At 33.9% G+C, this 18,675-nt stretch overlaps 1 protein-coding gene across 4 annotated transcripts; it reads right to left on the reverse strand.

The window, feature by feature from the left end:
- Positions 1-3,127: 3,127 nt before the first annotated feature.
- On the reverse strand, positions 3,128-16,416 carry ETAA1 (ETAA1 activator of ATR kinase). 4 transcript variants are annotated; one of them, XM_027621764.2, is made up of 6 exons: positions 16,082-16,416; positions 14,753-14,881; positions 14,409-14,485; positions 11,291-11,403; positions 9,006-11,047; positions 3,128-4,240 (listed from the first exon to the last, which is right to left on the reverse strand). In XM_027621764.2, the coding sequence occupies exons 1-6, from the start codon at positions 16,302-16,304 to the stop codon at positions 4,122-4,124; spliced, it is 2,703 nt and encodes a 900-aa protein (XP_027477565.2). In that variant the 5' UTR covers positions 16,305-16,416; the 3' UTR covers positions 3,128-4,121. The 4 variants fall into 4 exon arrangements, with proteins under 4 accessions (XP_027477565.2, XP_027477567.2, XP_027477568.2 ...); XM_027621766.2 differs by having other exon boundaries at positions 3,128-7,159; XM_027621767.2 differs by lacking the exon at positions 16,082-16,416 and having other exon boundaries at positions 14,758-14,882.
- Between the last annotated feature and the right edge of the window lie 2,259 nt (positions 16,417-18,675).

Below are 18,675 nucleotides of genomic sequence, written 5' to 3' on the forward strand. Positions count from 1 at the left end.
GTTTGAGTTTAGTCTTTTTAATATCCTGTTTCTACTTAACTTTTTTGAACACATTTAATAACTGTAGCTATTTTAATATCCTCACGTTAGTTTTAACATCTATATCAGATACAGGTTTCAATTGATCCTTCTTATAGGTTGTGTTTTTGCTTGAGTGCCTAGTTATCTTTAATTAGAGGGCAGTCATTGTTAATTTTATCTCATAGGTACTGGGCATTTTTGTTTTTCTAGAAGTATTTTTACACTTTGTTCTAGCATGCAGTTCTTCTGTGGGAATGGTTTGATCCTTTTTGACCTTGCTTTTGTGATTTGTTGGGTGGGCCCAGAGCAGTGCAACCTAGGGCAAATCATTCCCTACTACTCAGGCAAGTAACTACCCAGTGACCTTGGTTGGTAAGAACTGGCATTATTACTAGATGCTTGAGCACCAGACTCTGCTCCCTCTTAATCCCATCGGATGTCTCTTTCTCCAGCCTCCATTTCCTCACATATATGTGCTAATCAGTACTGAGTTTAATTATCAAAGGGGATCATCTGCAGATCTCTGGAGTTCAGTCTTCTCACAGGTACTCTGTCCTGTGAACTCTAGCTACCTTAGTCTCCCTAGTGTCTCAGCTCCATTTTCTCACTCATGATGTCTCCTGGGCTGTTCCTCAATTCTTCCTTGCATCATGGTCTGGAAACACCCTGAAGGCAGTAAGCTGGGAAAATGGTAGGGCTCCCATTTGTTTGTTTCCTCATTCCCAGGTTGTCTTGAAATCCACTTTTCCAGGCAGTTTATTTGGTTCTTTCAGCAAGAAGTGTACATGCTGTCCTCATTATTTCGTCTTGGCTGGAAACAGAAGTTAGAGCTATCTTTAAGAAATTACCACTTCTTGAGTTTTTGTGTAATATCAGAAAAGAATACCTGTAATTATCTGAAAACACTATTAAAATACTTTTCCTTTTCCCAACTACAATCTGTGTGAGCTTGGATTTAACAATAACATATTAACAAATTAAATGCAGAATACCACTCTTCCATATAGTGTGACTCTAACCAGAAACCCTGATTTTATTACTTGGATCAGAGTTTTACTAGCAGCCTGAGGTATGCCATTTCATCTTAGACTAGGCAATTAAGGTTTCCCTAATAGATTTTAAAACCAGAACACCCAGAAGTTACTAAAATAGTGAGGTAAAATGAAGACATTTTAAATAGCTAACATTTTATGTATTTTTCTACTCTTTTGTTTAGTGGTTGAATGAAAAAGATCTCTATGTGGATTCATGTAATCAGTACACACCCACCTGCTCATGTACATATAAAGTATAGGAGTCATCTATAACAGCAACTGGGACTGTAAAAAAAATTCTCCTGAGCAATACAGTTAAGCTACAGAATTCTAGTGAGTTTTTTTGGCACACTTGCCTGAACTGTAACAATTCTTTCCTGTACATATAATTTCCACAGACAAGTGATTTTTATGAATAGTTTCCAAGAATGACAGTATACTCAACAGTTAAGATCACAGTATTTGAAATTAGACTGCTTGGGTTCAAACTTGAGCTCCAACTACTTTCTAATTGTGTGACCTTGAGAGTATCACTTAATATGCTTACTTCAGCTTTTTTTGTAAAATGGCGGTAAAAGTGTTATTTACATAGTTGTTTTGAGAAGCAAATTAGTTACGGTAATTTCTTAAAATCATGCATGGTAAATAAAACATTTATCAACTTATAGAACAGCGATTACCGTTTCTTTTCAACCCTCTTGGCTATTCGCCAATGAACACAATCTGAAATCTATCCCTAGATATACATAAAGTCTAAAGAAGGCACAACACAGGTTTGTTGTTTTGTTTTTGAGTCCCACAAGTGATTCTGATCATCACATTCCAGCAAGAACTGAAGATCATGGTTAGACTTTAGATAAATTGTCACTTAGACTAATCAGTATTAGGCTAAATTTTAATTGTTCCTAGAAACATTTTCTAATACTGAATAGCTCAGGGAATCAAAGTCAAATTGCTTTAAGTAGGGGAAGGCAGAACTCTGCCATCAGAATATATCTAAATTCATAAAATATTTAATAAGAAACCACTGAATATCAGTATTGGGTAGACAGAGATGAGTAAGGTGCCTCGATTCTCAGGAATGTAAAAGTTAGTGATATAAGCACTGTTTCCCAAGGTGTGGTACATGCCTGCATACAACTGACTGTGTAATAAGCAACCCAAGTTTTCCTGGGATCAGGGTTGCCTGGCTGCAGCAAGAAAGAGTAGTGATGGGGTGCCTGGCTCATTCGTTAAGCATCTGCCTTCGGCTCAGGTCATGGTCCCAGGGTCCTGGGATTCGAGCCCCACATCGGGCTCCCTGCTCAGCGGGAAGCCTCCTTCTCCCTCTCCCACTCCCCCTGCTTGTGTTCCCTCTCTCGCTGTGTCTCTGTCAAATAATTAAAATCTTAAAAAAAAAGGAGAGAGAGAGAGAGAGAAAGAGTAGTGATAGATGGCCTCTATTCTGCAGTGGACTTTCCTGCAATCATGGCATTATTAATGTCAGTTTTTCCACAGCCAGCCTGAGATGCATAAACAGTAGCCGAGCTTGAGCTGGAATAGAGCTGTCAGGCCTGCCAATTATTCCTCCTCTGTGTAGAAACACATTTCCTAAAGATTGGAAAAAGCCAACCTAGAGAAACTATATAGCCCTCTGTGTGTTCACTGAAGGGCCACTAACCCCTACTGTTTCCAATAATACCTAAAGGAAGAAGAAAGTGTTACACTGTTACTCTACTGTATAAATGAAAATATAATTGTCAGAGGGATATATCTCTATATAGTCATACCTTAAAATGCATTTAATTGTTTTGATATTATCATAGCTCTAAGACACCTGAGTAGTGGTGAATGCACTAATAGGTGTTTTGCATCTATACCTTTCATGAAGTCTCCCAAAGCCATTTAGGACAAATAAAGCATCCTTACTGCCCTTATGACCTCTGCTTAGATTTTCTGGCTTAGAGAATTCTAAACAGACAAAAAGAAAAAACAGAGTAATAGAGATGAACAAATTAGTGAAGTCAGAAAACTAATTAAGGGAAAATTAAATAGTTATAGGAAAACTAAAAAGAGAAAGATTCTCATTTTTATATTCTGGAATGAATTCTTTAATATACGAAACAATGAGCATTATTATTAAACAGTCCTTAATGTACTTTGAGTTACTATTTTTTTTTAGTTTTATACTATGAAATAATTAATGCTCCTACAAACAAGTTATTTTATATACTAATTAATACTCAGAAGAAAATGGTACAATTGTCTAGGTGTTCATTAGAATGAAAGCAATCATTCTAATTGCAGCACAGCTTTAACCTGCCTTGTGACTTTCAGAATAACAGTATTCATTTCTCACCTATACAATAAAGAAGTTGGACCAGATGATATCTAAAGGTTCTGACAGTTCTAAATGTTAATACTACTATATTATTTATATAGCCAGTCTACTTTCTTTTTTCTAAACTTCTTAAATCAGCATTTTCCCTAAAAAAAGTGGAAAGTTTCCAAAATACATCATGTTTTAGAAAACTAAAATTAAAATCTATTTCAGATTAGGAATTAAAAATAGTGATTTACTGACAAATAAACTGAAGTCATTTCCCACCAACCATGTTCCTAAAAATATGAAAGTATTTTTAAGATTCAGAAATGTATAAAAAACTTAGAAACAGTTACTGAAGGTAAAACTATAAAAAAAAAATCTTACTTAGTGAGTTGAAGCTTTGTATTAGGGAGTTATTACGATAAAAAAATTAGTAGATTACCTATTTTTGGATGATCCACAATATTTAAAAATATAATTACTTTACTCTGTATAATTCTACAACATAATCGCTAGCTCTCCTGAATTTCCAAAACTTTTATGCAATTATTTTCACATACCTCTCCAAGGAAAGGTTTCAATGAATTGCAAACATTGATTTATTAAATAAAATATAAGTCCATAAAAAAAAAGAAGTCCATGCTTTATAAGTCAGCATTAAATTTCTCACAGAGAAATCAAGAAAAAATATTTCCTATCACAGATAGCTATTAACTGTCTTTGTTATGTCTTCCAACTAATATTTCATAAAAGAAATCAAGTTAAGTGGGAGCTGCCTTTAGAGATGATGCCTGTGCTTTGGCCATTCTTCGAACCAGTGCTGCTTGTCTTTTTCTTTGAATTTCTTCAGGAGAATACTTTTTATTTTTCTCTTCTTCCTCTAAAAATTAAACAAAATATAGATATTACTTTTATAGACTGTAAAGTCATCCTGAATATGAGTTTTCGTTTTTACTTTTTTATTATCCAGACTTGCCATACTGGTATAACTATTTCACACTAAACTATTATATATGATATTCCACTTACAGATATAGTGCTCTAGCCAAAAGAAAATCAAACACTGATCCATCTGTCCTTATTTTATATACCTTTTCAAAATGTCATAAAGTTCATTTGATTAAACTGTATATTTTAACTTCCTAGCACATAATTCTTGGAATAAGGACATCTAATTTATATAATTCACAAATGAATATTTTTTAAAAACTGGGATTTTAAATGTTATATAAACTTTAGTAGAAAAGTAGTCAAAATATAATGAATTAAATACAAAATACCTCAAATAGTGTATTTTTACTGATAAGCTATATTAATATTCACACTAACTTTTTTCCTCTATAGAGCTCCAAGATTGTCATTTTAGCCATTGAGGAAAAATGTTTTAGAGTGATCTAGTGAAATCTATCATGACAATAAGCATATAATTCACTGTCAAATATTTTTATTTGGAGAATACATTTTATATAAGCATTAGAAAATTATTTCAAAAAGGAGAATATCTGAATAAAATCTTCAATTTGAATGTCTTTTTAAGTATACAGAAATGTGAAGCATTCTGACATATTCCTATGCAGCATATTTTAGTGTATACCTCAGGGATAATATACTATAAACAATGTGTTTTAAATTAATGAAAATAAGTTAAGTTTGATTTTAATATACATCCAATTATATCTAATCTATTAGAACTAAATACTAAGTTCTAATAAAATGAATTTAATTCCACAGTTTAGTCACTTCAAGCTAAAATATTAGATTATCTACATAATGCTAGTAAGAATCAAACTTTAAAATTAGCAAACGTATTTTCTCATTTAAAGGATGTTTTAAAATTAAGACCATCACCTTAAATCATATTTACATGACCTTCTATTGGTAAAACTGTTTATGTTGTAAAATCTGCCTCTCACAGAGTAAGAATCTGTAGTACTGTTGGCAGAGAAATATTATTTATACTACCATCTAGACAAAGGTTCAGGCTTTGTTATAAGACATTTCCCTTGTTAACTAAGGGAGATTATTTGTCCAAAATAAATTATCTGTCTCCCCTTCTTTCTTGGTATAATTGGAAATGGAAGACGGTGTTCAAGGTAAGAGGTAAATATTTTAGATAAACTCCCAGATTACTCTGATGTCTTATTTATTTCCTAAACTAATTATCTCACAGATTTGTAGCTATTTTTCCTTACACAAAGATGCTACAAGATACTTTATAATTAGCTTGACTAATATTTTAGTCTCAAAGCTGAGAAACAAAAACTCAGCACACACACACAACTGAATTGATCATAAGTTTGGAAGGAAAACAGGTTAATAATCCATGACAGCAGAAAAGCTCTCTAAAACTGGTTTTACAACTGGCTTGGTGATCATTCTTGGAAAATAATTTCAAATGATGTAAATAAAGTCACACTATGAAATTCTGATTTAGAGAGTCATCCATTTCTCTCATCAGTTCTTCCTTTAACTCAATCTTCAATAAAAATACATGGTAAAGTCTCAAACTATTACAAGGTACAAAGCAAGAGTGGCTCTTCTTAATCTTTAGCCTAGAGCAGAGGTCAGCAAAAAAGAAAAAAAAAAGATCTGTAAAGGGCCAGAAATATATTAACCTTTGAAGTTCATATGGTCTTTTGTTGCAACTGTTCAACTCTGTTACTGTAGCATGAAAACAGCCAGCCATGGACAATACAAATGATGTGACTGTGTTCAAATAAAACTTTGTTTAGGGACAATGAAATCTGAATTCTATGTAAGTTTCAAAGGTCATGAAATGTTACTCTTCTCCTGATTTTTTCAACTATTTAAGATGTGAAAACCATCTTAGCATGCTGGCTGTACAAAAACTGGCTATGGGCTGGATTTGGATAGGCCATGGTTTGCCAAACCCTGCCTTACAACAATGAGGTAGTTAAATGGGTTTTGTTTCAGAGACATTCTCTGGAGAGCAGCTTGCTACATAACAAAGTAAAAGAAAGTAGAAACAACAGGTAATATCAAGAAGATTAATATTAATTAGAAGATTAGTACTATCAGTAAACTTAAAAAAACTGATAAGATAAACTGAAAGAGGTAATAAAAAATAAAAATGCAGACAGGATAGTTTTGAGAAAAGTCAAATATTGCAGAGATGTAGTCATTTTTAATATAGTTATAACTATATGTAACTAAATTCATGTTGAGAGTATGGTCCAATTAATTACACTTATTTAAATATAAATTTAAATATTTTAAATTATTATAGATTGACCACAGTTTTTAAAGTTTCAAAATATCAAGGCTATAATGTAGGGAAATATTCATTGTCAATGTTGATAAGAATAAATTGATGTAACTTTTGGGGAAGATTTGGTGATATCCATCAAATTCAAAACATTCTCTTACATCAATTTTTCAATAATTAACAGATACAATCACAGGAGCATGGAGAAATTTATGTAGAAGTATATTCACTGGAGGATTGTTTGTAATGCAAAAAAGGCAACCAAACTGGACTTTCCATCAATAGAGAAACAGTTAAATAAATCATGGTACGTCCATATAATAACATACTATGTAGTTATTAGAAGGCCTGAAGCAAAACTATATGAGTAACAGGAAAAGATAGCTATATTAAATGAAGGCAAAACCAAGTTGTCAAAGGGTAGGTACAGAGTACATAATTCCATCTGATTAAATAAATTTGTAGGTATACACACGTATACATACACACAAACATGCATGCACGCTTTTATATGCACAGAAAATACTGCATGATGTATTCCAAACTGTTAACTGTGGTTTCCCTGAGGAATGGCTGTGAGAAAAGAGAAATAGAGAATTTAATTTTTCACTTCAAAATATTGTTTTCTTTTTTTTTAAATAACCAGCATATTACTGTTACAAGTTAAAAAAAAAACGGGTGGGATCACTTAAATAGGAAAGTTGTAGCAATAATGCCAACAAAATCATCATCTAGAGTCTAAAAAGAAAACAATGATCTAATGCTAAAAGAAGCTAAAGACTCCCTCACCTTATTAGCATGAATCTACATAATAGATAAGAATCCTAATGTTAGCCCCAAGTAAGGAAGACTGATTAAGAAAATCAATAATTACAAGCTAGCATCGTAAATGCTATAACAGAAGTTAACACTGGGTATTGGAGAAACCCAGAGAAAGTGAAGCTAAATTATCTGGGTGGACAGAAACATATTGTGTTTTAAAGGACAAATGGAAAATGGCCAGGCAGATCTGGTATATGCAATGTGGGGGCACTGTGTTTCTGGTGAAGGAAACAGCATCTGTAAAAACATGAGGCTGTGAGAAAGAACTGGGCATTAAGATGTACAAGTAGTTATGCCAGACACAGTCCCTTTAAAAAAAAAACATTACAATATCAGTGAGTAACAGATTTTTCACATTATATTGCATGATACTCATTCAAATAGTTAACTAAACATCTTCTAAGTGGCAGATACTGTGGTATGCCTAGGTATTCACAGATGGGACAGACAATAATCAATACTTGCTTGCAAATTGTGATAAAAGAAACTGAAGGAATACGAGAGATGATGGAAAATAACAAAGACCTATTTATAGGTTGTTTAAGGAAGGTCTCTATGATGAAGTCATACTTAAAATGAGACCTAAGGATAAAAAAGCACCAACCAAAAGACGGGAATGGGGCTGTCAAATGCTGGGAAGTAGTAGTTTTAGTTAGGAATAGCACAGTCAGATCTCCTGAACTAGGAAAGAAACTATTGTTTGAGGAACCGAAAAGATAGCTAGTGTAGTTGAAGCTTAGTAGGTGAGATAAAAAAGCAGACAGAAAGGCTAAGGAGTGATCATCCAGGGCCGTATAAATCAGCGTAGAGTTGGAATTTTATTTGAAAAATGATGGGCCATCATTGAAGGCTTGGTTAAGCACAGGAATGCCATGTTTGCCTGTTTGTTTTTTAAAAGATTATCCTACTGTTTGGAGACTAGAATTGAAAAGGGACAGATAAAAGAACTACAATCTAGTCAAAAAATGTTGGCTTGGATAAGGGTGGTAGCAATTAAGAGTGAGAAAAATGGACCGTTTTGAGATGTATTTTTTTTTCTGAGGTAGAAACAACGGCGCTTGATAGAATTGTGGGAGAGGAATCAGAAGAATCAAAGATGACAGGTTGTACTTAGTAAATTACAGTTCTAACCATCACAACTAACAGAGTTTTATATCAGATATTATAGTAGCAAATGTGTTTAATTAGAATGCTCTGAATTTTCAATATCGTTCACCTCAATGTTCTGCTAAACATAGGAATAAGATTATTCAAGTTTTAAAACAATGAGATATTTAGTAAACACAATCTCACAGCAATATATCTACCTGAAGTACAATTTTCTAGAAAACAATTCAGAAAACATTCAACAAATATTTATTGAGTACCTACCATATGCTAGTCACTGTATTAAAAACTAAGAATCTAATGCAGTCTTCTGAAAACATAAATCCCCCACCCTTTATATATTAGAGCATAATTATTTTTAAGAGTCACTTTAAGAATTCTAGTTAAATATGATTTTTTAAATTGTTACACAAATTCAATATAACAAATAACTAGTTTAGCTACTTTCCCAGGTGATAATTTTCAAAGATTTTCAAATTTTTATACATACCTTTTGAAGGTTGTTCCATAGATTCAGAACGTTTCACCAAAGATTGCTGTTGAACAGTCTTCCCACAAAATGGGTTGACAGTTTTATTTTTCTCCAAACCCTGTGTAATTTTGGTATCAGAAATACTTGCTGGTATACAATTTTGATTGAACTGGGAAAGAATCTGGGAATTTTTCACCTTTGTAAATGTATACTTAGGAAATCTAACTGGTCTGTTAAGGTCACTCTTAGCTCCATCTGTTATGTTCCTATGGGATAGATGCTGAGTACTTAATTTCTTCTTATAAGTAGCAGTTTCTGTATTCCTATGATCTGAACTCACATTCAAACTTGAATTCCCTGTAAGAACCGATTCAGTACTATTCACTTGTATTGGAACATCAGTGTTATTCCAGGAATAATGTAGATTATTGATCTGACAATTTGAGTTCTTAGAGTATATTGTTAAATTAGTCGTAGCACCTAAAAAGCTTGGAGAATTTCCACAAATTTCTTTTTCCATCTTCACTGGTTTATTTAATTGTGAGCTATTTGTGAAAGATGTATACCCTGAAATGCTGCTCAGATTCAAATGCTTCGATTGCACCAACCGACTTTCTTTAGATGTAGTAAACATGTTTTTGGCTCCATGTTTGGAACTATTATTGATCTCAAGTTTACCTTCTGATATCTTACTGTCCTTTCTAATGTCTTGTTGCTGAGTTAGTCTTTCAATATCATCACATGCTTGGTATAATAAATCATCATCTACATCATCTGCTTCCCAGGTATTCTCTAATTGATGACATGCTTTAACAACTTCATTGGCAAATGATGGATCATTCCAGTCATCAAAGAAAGAACCTAACTTTGATGTATTAGTCTGATTTGGATTATAAACACTGGTTTTATTGCCCAAAGTTGCAGAGCCAAAATGATCTATATTAGCAGGTGCTTTAAAAGACTGATTATAAATGAACTTATTTTTTTGTTCATTAGAATATCCTGTGTTCAAAGTTGACTTTTCAGAAATATTTACATTAGAAGTAAATTTAGTGTGCATATCTTCTTTTACTTTTGTCAGATTAGACGCAACTGTACAGTCTTGAATTTTGTCTTGAACAACAGTTTTACTGAAAGATTTCTCAAATTTCATTTTATTTCCAGTGGATGGTAATTTGCTTGGTTTATCATTTGGATTTAGTGAAAACCCGTATTTTCCAGAATCTATTAATTCCTTGTTATATGTCTTTGAAGGGAGATCCTGTAAAATTTTTGAATCCCTTACCCTGGTATCTAGACTTGTATTCATTCTTGACTTATTTTTATCATTTTTATTGTTAAAATTATAAATTTCCTTTTGATCAGCAATCTGGGCTGTTCTAGGAGCAGGGAAAAGTTCACACATTTTGACATTTTGCATAACAAAAGGTTCATTACTTAGTAAGTTTTCCCAATCATCCTCAAAATCGCTGGTAGTAAATGCATCAAGGTGTTTATGAAAAGCTTCTGGCTTCTCAGTATAAGAAGTCACACATGATTTTGTCATTCCAGGAGTGTCCACTTGACAAAAAAGTGATCCTGGGGTTTTATCTGGCAGTTTTTCAGGGACCAGAATTTCATTCATAATGATTTTCTCCTCTTTTAAAGCGCTTTTCTTTCCAAAGGTGGTATTACTTGTGTTCAAAAAAACATCTGGCAAATCTTGGCTGAACTGTCCGCTACATTTCTGAGTAGAGCCATCAAAAATGGCATTAAAGGCTGCTTCAGCATTTTGGTCAAATGGCTTCTGACTGCTATTTTGATCATTTACCACACACATTTTGGTGTTTTCTTTCATTGGCTTCTTTATTATAGAATTATCTATTTCAGGAACTATATCATGTAATAACTGCATTTGTACATTATCTTTATAATTGCTTAAAGTCTCTGCTTCTGCAGTTGTCTGCATAAAATCATGATTTCTTTTGTTTTGCTCTTGAATCACATCTAACTCTTCCATATTTTTATCAAATTGCTTAGCCAATTTCATAAGTTCTTCCTCTCGATTTTGTGTTTTTAACCTATTGAAAAAATTTTAGAAATTATAACTAAGAAAACTTCTAAGTCATTATAAATATTCAATTGTTAAGCATATTTTTAATATATTAAAACTCAAAATTTTAACACAATTAAGTCTAAAATTTTACATGTCAAAACTAAAAAATATAATTTATAGCCATTTTGATATATTTACAAAACCAAAACAGAATATTAAAAATATTCACTCCACTGAATCTCAGGAAAATTGTAAAGTTTGAACTTACTTTGTGCAGCTGATTTTTGCTCTTGATTTTCCTTTTGCTACACTAGGAGTACAAGGAATAGCAGTGGCACCAATCCACATGCCAAGCATGGAGTTTGTTGTTGGTTTTTCATCCTTTGGCAGAAGGGGAGAAAAAAAGAAGTTTACATAACAAAAAAAAGAAAAGAAAAAACTTTAACTACACTGAATTATTTTCCTAAAGCAAAAAATTCTGGTAGGGTGATAGTTACTACACAAATTCCAGAATAATGAGAAGTTGGAGGATGGCAATAACAAGCTATAAGAAGTGATCCTTTTACGTTTCAGGAAGTGAAAACATTCAGAATTGGTAATTTCTTATTTTCTAAAAAATTAAGTTTTAAGAATTTAATTAACAAATGCATATTCAACAGTAAAAGCACAGTTTTTTTCTTCCCCAAGAGAAAACTGACTTATTAAGAATAGAGAGAGATACATATGGAATTCTTTCTATATCACCTGATTCTCCAAATTTTCCCTATCCTCACTATAATCTTTATCTAAAGTTGGACAATCCATGTTGACCTGAACTGGGAACCCTTAAAATTAAACTCAGGACTGAGTCAAGTGCAAGGTTAGAACTGATGCTAAGATTAAGGCAGGGATAAGAACAAAAATAAGTAGAGAAAGCAGAAAAAGAAGTTTAACCACTGTTAAGGAAAAGAAAGGGCCATTTTAATCCTGGATGTTTTTGCTACTCCCTTCAGTCAGCTGATCATGCAAAAAAATTAGAAAATGAGTTTATTCATTAGTTACAAACGAACAAATCAAATGGTTTAACCATTTTCCACTCTATTTTTGTACTTAGAATATAATACTTAGAATGAACATAAATAACTATCACACAAGCTAAAAATAATCTTATCACTAGGTTATAGGATACTTGAAAGCATGGACTGATCTTATGATCAGCACCCAGAAAAATACTAGGCATGAAGAAGCTATCAGTTTATATTTACTAGGTTTAGATGAAAATATCTCTACAACTTGATACTTTAAAATCCTCATTCAGCAAGCAGTTTTCTTAGATGTCCAGTTGAACCTAGATTTTAGCTTCACAAAATACTCCAGTAATCAATAATTTTATGTTCAGACTTGATATATATTTTCACTTTTGTTTCAACAACAACCTTGAATTTAGGGAAAATATTCTTAATGATTTAACTATGGACCCTTTGTCCATTTATCAAGTATTTTTAAATTCATTCAATTTTTAGAGAATAAAGTATGACAACTTTATATGTCCAATTTTATATATACAAGGGTCCTATGTATGTTTTTATACTATTTGTGTTAAATTTTAAAAATGTCTTCAATAATTGCATAATTTATTGATTTCCAACTACAATCCAGGTGTTATATAAAGAATCTGCACACATTACTTCATTTAGTCCTAAAGAGTATTCTGTGTAGAGTTGTATAAAAATGATGAAAAAATACACATCCTCAAATAAATAACACTATATGAAAAGTATCCCTCAAAAAAGTGAAACGATTGTCCAGGGAAAATGGAAGTGAATATTTGGCGGGGGGGGGGGGGGGGGGGGAGAATTGCCATCTTTGAAAATATCAAGGTGACTTAAATAACTACTTGAGGAGGTAACTCACCTAAAAATAAAAAGCATGAACATGTCATTCTGAGAACATGACAATCTTACACTACCAAAGATTTACATGCTTTAAAAGTGCTTAGTTGAAAAGAGTAACATTTAAAAGCAACCAATTTCACTGTATTTTTTCTTATATACAAGTTACCACTTGTATATTGTTGCTATTTCTTTATGTGAGCTATTATTTCCAGCCCACTTAGGTAAAGGGTCCAGTAATTTACTCAACTATCTTTTTATCACTATTTAAGCTGGCCAGTCCAAACACATTTTATTATGCTTCTTTCATGTGAAACCCACAATTAATGAAGATCTATTGTTAACTTATGAAGTAAATAGTATTATGGCATAAAAGCTATTTAACTAATGAACCGAATGTAAAATAAATTTCTATGACACGCCAAACATGGAATGTAAAGCTAGTAGCAACAGAGTTGTTTTGACTGTGCTGATTGTAATTTTGGATATTTTATAGCCACTAAGAAAAACTTTATTTCCTGTCTCCTCCACTTGGATGATGGTAATTCCTTGTAACCACAGTTTGGAACAATGCCATCTATTGTTTATGGTGAACATATAGTCACTATCCAACGGTGTATCAAGGAAAAATCCCATACTTCCTACAGAAAGGACACTGAGCAAAAATTAGATGTTTTCTGAATTTAAATATTGTTAAATAAAAAGAGAGAGGACAGTAAAGAGGTTCAGAATACAGGCTGCCTTAAACTTGTATATCTATTCCATTCAAGCAGTACAGGAACTGAAATAGAGAAACTTTTGAAGATGGTTCTATGACAGCAAATAATTTAATTATCATAATGAACTTTAAAATAACCTTACATTTATAGTGCTTATGTTTACAAAGAATTTTTATCTAATTTAATCCTCATAATAGTCCAATGGAGATAGCAAGACAAGTAATTCTGGTTTATGGCTGAATGAACTAAAGTTCTGAGAGCTTAAGTGACTTGCTTATGGTCACCCAATATAGGAGGTAGACTGAGAACTAACTTCAAATTCAGTGTTCTTTCCACTTTGATGAGTATTTCTAAATGATCATATTAGTCCACAAGTATTAAGAAGAGCAGTTTCAATGGGGAAAAATTGTGCTATTGACAGTAAACAAATACCAATCACAAAAAACTTTAAAAAGTTTAAATTTTTATTGTCTGATTCTATCATTTTAGTAACTTTAAAACTAATGCCATATATTGTTAAACAACATTAAACACAAAATAAACACAAAGCTCTAGTCAAAATTCATTACTCTAAAAAATTAAAATATAAGATATATGCTTAGGAAAATATATATTGCCAATTATACATTATGTTTCTTTTTTCAAAACATACATTTCAGTCGTACAAAAGGTAAAAGTAACCTTTGGTGCTCTATTTTCAGAAAAGAGAATTGTAAAAGACAACATTTTTCATACATGGGCCTAGTGGCACAGTTTTCACAGTTCTAAAATAAATTATAAAACTAGTGATATTTACCTGAGGAGCAATACGGTTAACAATATGTGAGATTTCATCACTATCTGTGGTGTAAATCTGTTTTTTTCTTCCTTTACCTAAAGAACAAAGACATTCCTATAAATGGTAAACAAAAAACTTAATTTTTAAAAATAGGAGTCACTTTGTAGAAAACAATATTAATTAGCATGGCTTAGATCACTATGCACTGACATCCCATGCGTACCATACCAATCACATAAGATTTCTCAAAAAACATCTGTTGTATAAAAGTTCTGTTATTACCCTACTGAAATTCTATAGTTAAATCCTAATCATTTGCCAAATATTTACCCAGATAAAAATATTAATTAATAATAAATTACCTAACTGTTTTGTCATTGGAGAATTTTGATCCCAAAAGATATCATTTTGTCCATCTGGATCATTAGGAGAACTGAAGGTAGATGACAATAAATCCATTTTCAGCACTCTCTTTGGTGTTTCATATCTTTCTACATAAAATAAGATTAAAAAACAATTGTTGCATTGTAAAGCATAACTTTACTTCCTAATACCCCAATGTCACATATGCTTTAGATTACTTTTTATAGTCCAATTATAAAATTTTCTCCCAGAAATGATATTACTTTAATAACAACTGAAATGTTTCACATAAAAATCCTTGTAATACTTCACAAATTTGACACTGTAAATAGCAAGTATTTTAAGATAACTCAGTAGCTCTATGAATGTATACTACTGTATAATCTAGTCACTCCATTCATTACTACTGGAACTTGGAGGCTTTGGGAACCGCCTGTAATTTATAGATACATTTCGAAAATCAAAAAGCTCCCAGCAGAAACTTCAGGAAAAGTCTGTTTAGCTCCCTTTCATTAACTCTATCCAACTTACACTAATTACTTCAAAAAGCTTTAGCGACCCATTTCCTGTGAAGTTTTGTCCACTATCAATTTTAAATTTCTTACAGACATTTTTGTTCATTCCAGAATTGCCTTATGGGAGTAAACTAAAGACAAGGTAACAAAAGTCGTATTTTAAGAACACACTTTAAGAAAGAGCTTTTGTGTGAATTTCAGTTCCTACCAGGATTTACTGGAAATCTTAAAAAAAAATAGAACACCAAAAATTGACCAGAATGAAATATTCAGGGGCCCTTAGTTTCCTACTTTGAGGGACATCATACACAGGAACTTCCGGTTTATTCATAATGAAGTGAGACATCACCCAGACTCTTAAGGATGATAGAGATAGCGATAGCTGTTTATATGATCCCTTCACTAAAGCAAGTCAGGGCAAAAAGTTTGGGGGGGGGGGCGGGGAACAATTCCCATGGAAATAAAGTGAAGGCAACAGGTTATCAGTTTTCCCTGCTCTGCCACTGCGGAAGACTGGAGGAGCAGTCTAGAAATAGCCGCCCTCCTTCCCTCAAACAGGTAAATCACAGGGCCTATCCTTATAGCAGGGGCAACAAGTGGGTGGTCAAACAGAACGTGGCAGAGCTCCAATTCGGAGACTAAAACCATGGGGGTAGTGGCGTCGTGTTCCTTTCGGACTCACGAGGGAAGAAGCCCAGAGAAAGAAAACACTAAAACTCCACCCCCCACCCGCACCCTAGGATCGCCCATTGCAAGCGGGGCTGTGGGGCTGCAGCGCTTAAGCCCGGAAAGGCCGCGTTGCCGACGTCTCACCCTCGGGGTTACTTTTACTGCACGAAGCGGCTGCTGGAGGCTGCTCTTGTTGCGACACGGGCCGGGGAGACGTCTCTCCGGCCCTGCGGGGCCCTGAACCGCGGGCCGACCTCAGCCGCCTCTTCCCTGGCTCGACCATCGAGCTGCATTCCTCAGCCGTCGCCGCTTTGCGCGGCGTGTTCTTCAGGCCAGGGCTGTCCCCATGTTTCCTTCGCCGACTCATTGCCTACAGCCCCCCTCCGCCAGCCCCTTCTTTCACATTTTGCAACGGGAGTAGTAAGGCAACGAAACTACAAGCGGGACTCGGCGCCAACCGCCGCCGCCATTTTGGCCGGTAGGACGCTCGAACGAGGCAGCCGCTTATTGGCTGCGTCTGGACAAGGGGCGGAGCGGTCAGGGTGCCAGTGGCGCGCGCTTCCGCAGCCCGCCTCCAAGCTCGCTAGGCTCGGCTCAGACTCATCCGGATTGGAAGTGATGTGAGGAGTAGTGAGCTGGTCAGAGTAGTTGAGTGAGAGTATGGGAGGTGGAAAGAAGATTGAATCCACTGGCATCTTTTTACTGAATTTACAGCTGGAGTTACACATTACTCAGATTTAGATAATTGTGGGTTTTAGTATTTTAAAGAAGAAATAAAAGGTATAGATTAGGAAGGAAAATTTTAGCTATTTTTTCATAGGTGATGTGTGCATAGAATAATCCAAGAAGTGTAGAAGTTATTAAATATATAAATTAATTTAGCGGAGTTGCAGATACGAAGTAAATATTCAAAGACCAATTATGTTTGAATATATTAGGAACAAACAACATTGACTTTTAAAGAAATATGATTTCTGGGGCAACTGACTTCAGCTCAGGTCATGACCCCGGAGTTCCCAAATCGAGTCCTATATTGGGCTCCTTGCTCAACGGGAGCCTGCTTCTCCTTCTCTTCCCCTCTAGTGCTCTCTCTGTAGCTATCTCTGTCTCTCTCAAATAAATAAATAAAATCTTTAAAAAAATAAAATATGATTTCTAATAGCATACAAGATATCAAGTAAATAGAAATAAATTTAACCAAAATTGCAACATTTCTATGGAGAATATGAAATACTTTTGAAAGAAATTGAAGACCGAAATACAATTGACCCTTGAACATGGCAAGTGTTAGGGGTGCTGACCCCTGTGCAGTTGAAAATTCACTGTAACTTTTAACTCCCCTTGAACTTAACTAGGAATAGTCTACTCCTGTTGACTAGAAGTCTTCCAAAAACATAAAGTTAATTAACACATATTTTGTATGTTATATGTATTGTATGCTGTATTCTTACAATAAAGTAAGCTACAAAAAAGAAAATGCTGGGGCTCCTGGGTGGCTCAGTCATTAAGCGTCTGCCTTCGGCTCAGGTCATGATCACAGGGTCCTGGGATCGAGCCCCACACAGGGCTCCCTGCTCCGAGGGAAGCCTGCTTCTCCCTCTCCCACTCCCCCTGCTTGTGTTCCCTCTCTCGCTGTGTCTCTGTAAAATAAATAAATAAAATCTTTTTTAAAAAATGTAATTAAGAAAATCATAGGAAAAATACTTTATAGTACTGTACTGTCTTTATAAAAAAACAAAACTAACTGTAAGTGGGCTTGCATAGTTCAAGCCCATGTTGTTCAAGGGTCAACGGTGAATGGAGGATTACATCATGTTCATGGTTGCAAGACTCAGTATTTTTACCTTAGTTCTTCCCAAATTGACTCAATGCAAATCCATTCAAAATTGCAGTAGGTGTATGAGTGTAGGTTTGTGTGTGTGTGTGTGTGCGTGTGTGTGTTGGGGGGGTGTAACATGACAAGTTTATTTTAAATGTATATGGAAATGTAAAGCACCAAAAATATCCAAGAAACTTTAGGAGGTCTCTTGAAGAATAATAATGTTGGTATGTACCATGTATAAAATCATGGTAATTAAGACACTGTGGCAATGGTGAAAGGATAGACAAACATGAAAGAAACAGGATAGATGGCTCAGAAACAGACCTTTACATAAATGGACACTTGATTTAAGACAAAGGTGATACTCCTAAGCAGTGGGAAAAGGACTTTTTGATAATGAACAGTGCTTGGTCGATTTGATACTCACATTGTGGGAAAAAAAGAGACAACCTCTACTTCAAACCATAACCCAAATCAAATGATGTGCAAGTTGATTATATATTTAATTGTAAAAGATAAAATAATTAACATTCTAGGAGCTGTCTATAAATTGTCCTAATGACAGGAATGATTTTTAAATTGAACAAAAAATGTCACTATGAAAAAAATAATTATATACTTGAGTACATTAAATTGATAACTGAAGAACTTAGGTCTATCCAAAGACAACATTAGGGAATGAAAGGCAAGGCACAGATTGGAAGAAGGTATTTACCAGATGCCATTTGGGCCCATATATAAAATATATGAAAAACGGATATAAATTGCTAAGAAAATGATTGACCACCAATGAGAAAAATGGGTCGGATACTTTAGCAGGCTCTCCAAAAGAAAATCTCAAAGATCAATAAACTTGTATAAAGGTGCTCAACCTAATTTGTAATGAGGAAAATGAAAAATAAAGCCATAATGTGAT

Source organism: Zalophus californianus, chromosome 8, assembly GCF_009762305.2.
Source record: "Zalophus californianus isolate mZalCal1 chromosome 8, mZalCal1.pri.v2, whole genome shotgun sequence".
Taxonomy (NCBI): Eukaryota; Metazoa; Chordata; class Mammalia; order Carnivora; family Otariidae; genus Zalophus; species Zalophus californianus.